Source organism: Cryptosporidium andersoni (assembly GCF_001865355.1).
Source record: "Cryptosporidium andersoni isolate 30847 chromosome Unknown contig_76, whole genome shotgun sequence".
Lineage (NCBI taxonomy): Eukaryota > Apicomplexa > Conoidasida > Eucoccidiorida > Cryptosporidiidae > Cryptosporidium > Cryptosporidium andersoni.
The window spans coordinates 1-5,752 of NW_027122905.1; the positions used below are offsets into that span (position 1 = coordinate 1).

The 5,752-nt window shown below is 28.7% G+C and overlaps 4 protein-coding genes across 4 annotated transcripts; 2 read left to right on the forward strand and 2 right to left on the reverse strand.

Moving 5' to 3' along the window:
- Positions 1-2,347: 2,347 nt before the first annotated feature.
- Positions 2,348-3,109, forward strand: cand_013290 (tRNA intron catalytic C-terminal domain-containing protein; the record flags this gene model as incomplete). The annotated part of the gene is made up of 2 exons (XM_067211565.1): positions 2,348-2,644; positions 2,732-3,109. The coding sequence occupies 2 exons, from the start codon at positions 2,348-2,350 to the stop codon at positions 3,107-3,109; spliced, it is 675 nt and encodes a 224-aa protein (XP_067066872.1).
- Positions 3,110-3,279: 170 nt separating this feature from the next.
- cand_013300 (uncharacterized protein) lies at positions 3,280-4,047 on the reverse strand (the record flags this gene model as incomplete). Its single annotated transcript, XM_067211566.1, has 1 exon — positions 3,280-4,047. The coding sequence occupies one exon, from the start codon at positions 4,045-4,047 to the stop codon at positions 3,280-3,282; it is 768 nt and encodes a 255-aa protein (XP_067066873.1).
- A 130-nt stretch (positions 4,048-4,177) lies between these two features.
- Positions 4,178-4,957, forward strand: cand_013310 (uncharacterized protein; the record flags this gene model as incomplete). Its single annotated transcript, XM_067211567.1, has 3 exons — positions 4,178-4,360; positions 4,440-4,580; positions 4,643-4,957. The coding sequence occupies 3 exons, from the start codon at positions 4,178-4,180 to the stop codon at positions 4,955-4,957; spliced, it is 639 nt and encodes a 212-aa protein (XP_067066874.1).
- Positions 4,958-5,073: 116 nt separating this feature from the next.
- On the reverse strand, positions 5,074-5,373 carry cand_013320 (uncharacterized protein; the record flags this gene model as incomplete). Its single annotated transcript, XM_067211568.1, has 1 exon — positions 5,074-5,373. The coding sequence occupies one exon, from the start codon at positions 5,371-5,373 to the stop codon at positions 5,074-5,076; it is 300 nt and encodes a 99-aa protein (XP_067066875.1).
- Positions 5,374-5,752: the final 379 nt, after the last annotated feature.

The following is a 5,752-nucleotide window of genomic DNA, read 5'->3' on the forward strand; positions in this document are numbered from 1 at the left end:
AACAAACATTTTATCTAATACTTCTAAATTAGTCATATTAGTTTCAAAATTTAATATTTTATTCTCGAGTTGTACAAACGCTAATTTATCATTGTATGTCTCCAGTATAGATGAGGTTAAATTATTCAAATTAGATGGATCATCAAGTTCACTCTTCAAATCGCCAATATAAATATTTCCAAGAGTATTCAAACTATTCTCTATGTTATTTACTGTAGCTAATTTGTTCTTTAATAATAAAAGTTCACACTTTAGCTTAAACCAGTTATCCAACAGAGAATAGCATAATAAACCCTTCAATTCTGACAGATTAGTTACCTTGTGCATGACTATTTTAGCCAATATATTTGTAAATTCAGAGTTTCTCAATAATTCATGGCTTATTTTGTTTAACTTATCATCTATTTCCATATATTTACTTAAATCGTCCATAGATTCGTTATTAGTCACATCTTCCCACATAATTTTAACCTTTCTAGCTGGAGTTAAATACTCCAACTCTAAATTTTCTCCCTTATTAGACATAAAATGCAAGACAAATTATATCTAATATAAATCCAAATTACTCAATTAGCATTACTTTACACTTTTTTTTACATTTCCATGCTAAAAATACCGCTAAAACTTAATACGCGTTATTATATATTACTCCGTATACAGAGCTCTACAAGACATTTTCTTCAATTTTCAATCAACCTATATCATCTGCCTTATAACGTAATAATTAATATAATATATTAAATTTTTGATCTTATTCACTAATGTGGACATTATATTTGCGAGGATGCACATATTGTGCAGATATTCATATTAATAAGATTTAGATTCTTTGCTATATATTTCTACGACTTTCTTTGTCTAACAAAGCACTAAATATTTATATGTACATAATATTTAGAGCATTTATAAAGTTGTTCTCACTATATATTTCAGTTAGTTTGGTTGAAATTGGAGATTTTGGTTAGATTTACAAACGATATAAGTAGACTCAAACTGTACTAGAGAATAGTAAATATATTCATAGAATAGTTAACTAATATTGCTGAATGATCCTTTTAAATAGCTTTCTGTTTTGATTTGAGAAATAGAGATAGTTAAGCCTTACTTCACAATAGAAATAATTAGGTATTATTACATCCAGATTTAACTAAGGTGAATATAAATTAAATATAATATAGCTCATGATCCTATAAAACTACAAACATCACATTGTATATATATATGTTAAAATACTTATTTTGAGTTCACTTAGTCGTAGTATTCAGAAATTTACTTAAATTTGACTACTATCAACTATATTCAATAAGAAATCCGATTCAATTGAGGTGAGCTCATATATATAGACAAATTATTATTTAAATATACTGTTAAAAGATGGAGGTATGCGTACTATGAAATACTTTTATATTTCTCTAGGACCAAATAATATTTAAAAAAAATCTATTTGTTAAATTTATTCTACCAAAAAATATATATTTATCTTTAACTGATGTATCTAGAGACATTTGATTATTAATAAGTTTACTTACAGTATTATAAATTTAATTACGTATCCAAGAACCTCAAATATGAAACTTCATAAATAAATACATATATTCATCTTCTAATTGCAAAATGATTGACAATGAAAACAATAAAAAATATAGTACTAATCAAAAGTGGTTCTCGAAAATAATATAAAAAAAGGTAAACATAGAATAAATTTGCTTGATAATAATGAAATGATCATTAATATTACAAAGGTTGAATTATTTGACCTTTGAGCTTGATATACGTTTAAAATTCAAGTTTAATAAGTTTATTACTACCACTCAAAGTTATCCGGTAGAAGTAATTTTACCTATCATATAGTGATAACTAGTGGAGATATCATCTATCAATATCATTAATAATGTACGACACTTTTTGAATAGTAGCAAAAGAAAAGAAAAGAAAAAAAAACAATCCAAATATATGCAGTGAACCAAACTTCAATATCTAGATCATTTAAAATCTAAATTCACCGGAGATAAGCAATAAAATATGTGTTGATTATCAACTTTGTGATTTAAAGAATTGACTAAAAATTGTTAAGGGGTAATATGAATACATGAAATGGCTTCCAGATATATCAAAAATTGTCCACTCACAGTATCTCTGCAAGATCTTATTGATAAGATAGATAAGAATGATTATTATACAAGTATGCATAGTATACTGTTATTAGATACTCCTAAAGTTGTATGTATTTGTGATGTCTAAAGATAAGCATATTATTTAAATGGAGCGACCGCCTTTAATAAGTAGTCCATTTATAGCTGACTTCTGTTTAGAAAAAATATATTATTATTACTTATTATCATAGTTAATGGAATCTGAACTTACTCAATTCTTCTCAGTAAATAAAACTCAAATTCAGTTCTCTATTCCATTAGAATTTCAACTTGAAACTATATATATTAGAGCCATCCCAAAAGATATTCTACAATGTAACTTTTTAAAAGAAATTAACTTATTTCATGGCTTTGGATTTACGGAAGAGGACATAGATAACGGATCAATTACATTCTATTTTTGCTTTGAAGAAGTAATTTATCTTGCACAATGCTATGGTCCAGAACACTTTTTATTAAATGGGATATTCTGGCCAAAGCCCATACAACCGGTAAGATAACAAACCATTATTTTTAATTATCACATTTCAAATATATTCTACCTATTAAACTTATTATATTGTAATAATATATTGCAGACATTTGATGATATATATAATGGATTAAAATATACTAATGCATCTCGTATATCTATAATATATCCTGTCTATTCATTCTTTAGAAACGAAAAATATATTGTGCGTAGTGGCTTAAAATATGGAGTTGATTTCATATTGTATGAAAAGTCACCAACAGTAGTACATGCTAGTTATAGTGTTAAAATTGGCAACTTCCTTCCGAATGATATTTACCAGGGACTTTCTAAATCACAATTAGGAAAACCAATTAAGTGGAGAGATGTAATCGGTTTACTTAGATTAACTGAAGCTATCAGCAAAGATCTTTTACTAGTAACTCCAGATTTGAATGATAAATTTAAAATTCATTGTACTTGCATTCAAAGGTGTAAAATCTAATTTACAACAATTTTAAGAGTATATAGTTGCTCATTTTATTTAACTAATTAAAATATCTCTATAATTACTTGAATTAATGTCATTTTCTTTCGATATATATATATATATATATATATATATATAATTTAATAGTACATTGTGAAATCACAATTATTAATTTAAATTGTCACTTATCTATTCTCTTTTATTAAGTAACGTTCCTTAAACTCTTGAATATCTTTTTTAGTTAGTTTCCTTTTACTGTGGATAAGTATTTCATCTAATTTACTCTTATTTCTCTTTTCTTCCATTTTAAATTTGTCATGTACCTGTTTATCCGTAAATTCTGGAAATACAGACTTCACCAACATCAAATCCGTACCAAATATAGATAAAGCTTCATAAAACTTATTTGTTTGTTCAGGTGACCACCTTATACCTTTTGACTTTTTATATGCACCTTCATATGGTTGTACTGATGTACCTGCCATATTTTCATTAACATATACTCGACCTTCCATAATACCTAGCCAGTCAATTGAGCCTCCTTTACTTGATGAATTACCTTCATCAAATGTGATTTCACCCTTACAATCCAAAGAGAGCCTTGGATTACTTTCATTAACTAAATTTTCAGTTAAAAATAGATCATCAAATACATTGTTGCTAGAAGGTTTGCATTTAGATTTGCTATTCTCTAATATGTCACCTTTATTACCATCCAATAAATATTTCAATAAGTAATCCGTGTTACTAATATCTTCAGTTCTATATTCCATATTATTGCAATCATATTTGGAAATCATCGACTTAGTTGGGTCTTGATGGTCTTGTACATTACTCAGATTATTAGGTTTGCCTTCAGACTCTATTCTTCGCTTTGATCTGCGCTTTCTATAAGCAGCTTTAATCACTAGGCTCCACAATGTGTCATTTGCTCTATTTGAAAAATCTTTCATCCTTAGTCTTCATTATTTCTAGATTTGTAAGTAATAATATTTGAGCGTGGTTGAATATAGATAGTAGAGTTATGCGGCACCATTTAATACCTTATGTCAGTAGATAAATATATATTATTCTAAATTAGCTATGGGTGGTGATGGTGGAAGTATACCAAAACGAAGTGACATAGTGAAAACATCTGGATACAGGTATAGAAGGAATCTCGGTGGTATGGGATATTTACCTAATACAACGGCCAGGATATACGATGAAACTATTCCAGAATCAACTCAGCGTCATATAAAATGGACTTCTTGTGCTCTTACTTTGGTAAGTTTAAGACTTCACAGATTTGGTAGATAAATCTTTAAGATCTCACTTTGATTAATTATAATGCAAATATTGTTAGGAACCATTGAAACAACCTATAGTTGCATGTAGGCTTGGTAACCTATATAACAAAGAAAGCTTGCTAAAGAGATTAATAAAAGGTCAATTATCAAGTAAATTTTCACATATTAAGGGTATCGGAGATTTATCTGATATAAAGGTAGGTATACCTTTGTTTTCATTTTTTTAAAGTCTTCCTTATCTCTAAACCTGTTACTGAAGAATAAAATAAACAAACTAACAGGATGTTTAATCTGCCCAATAACATTAAGTGATTTAGACAACTTTATTAGAGCTAAGTTGTACTGGAAGTGTGGGTGTATAATATCAGAAAACGCTCTAAAAATTCAATCTGATTCTGAATCTGAAGCTCAATGCATGAACTGCAATTCACATTATATTCCGAATACAGATGATATAATCATGATTCCAAATTCAGAGGAACTTTCAGCTCTAAAAGAGAGACTTCGTGCTATAAATTCAAAGAAACGCAAGTTAAATAGGAGTTCGGAAAAAAGCACCAAGGAAACTGCTTAGTGATCATTTATAAATTTATACCTGTTTTCCTCTTTAAGTGAAATCTTCTAGTTTATCACATAGAATTATCATTAGTACTTTTTTATTAAAGTTATTTACATAGTTATAATATCTGTTTAATTAACAAATGATCCTACACTTTCATCATAATTATCTTCCCCACCCATTTTATAGGCTGGCAGATCAACATTGGGAGATGTCCCTGAGTCACTTCCAATAGATGTCGCAATATCCTCTGGTATAATACTAGCAGTTGCAAGTGCACGGGAAATTCCACCATTATTAACGCTACCAGATCGCGAGTTTGAGCTTATAATTTTTGCAATAGAACTAGCTATAGAACCAACACCAACAACAGATCCAGCTACACCTCCAGCAATAGCCCCAATATTTTGAGGCTTTGACTCAATTTTCATGTACGTAGCTGGAATTAGTACTGTTGTAGGATTGCCTATAGAGGTAGTTATTGATGTAGTTGAATAGGTTGAAGATGGTTTAGCAGCAGCTGTGCTTGATACTATAGATGTTGTAATATGAGTAGACAATGTAGTAGTTTTTGTTGTAGAATGAGTTTTAATTGTAGTGGAATGGGCTGTAGTTGTAATAATAGAGTGAGTTTTAGTGGTCGTAGTAGTAGGGTAGGTTGTAGTTGTAGTAGAATGGGTTGTGGAAGTAGTTGTAGTAGTAATAGTTTTTGTTGTAGGATGAGTTGTAGTAGTAGTAGTTGTAGTAGTAGTAGTTGTAGTAGTGGGATGAGTTGTAGTAGTTGTAGTAGTATTAGATAAAATGTTTGTT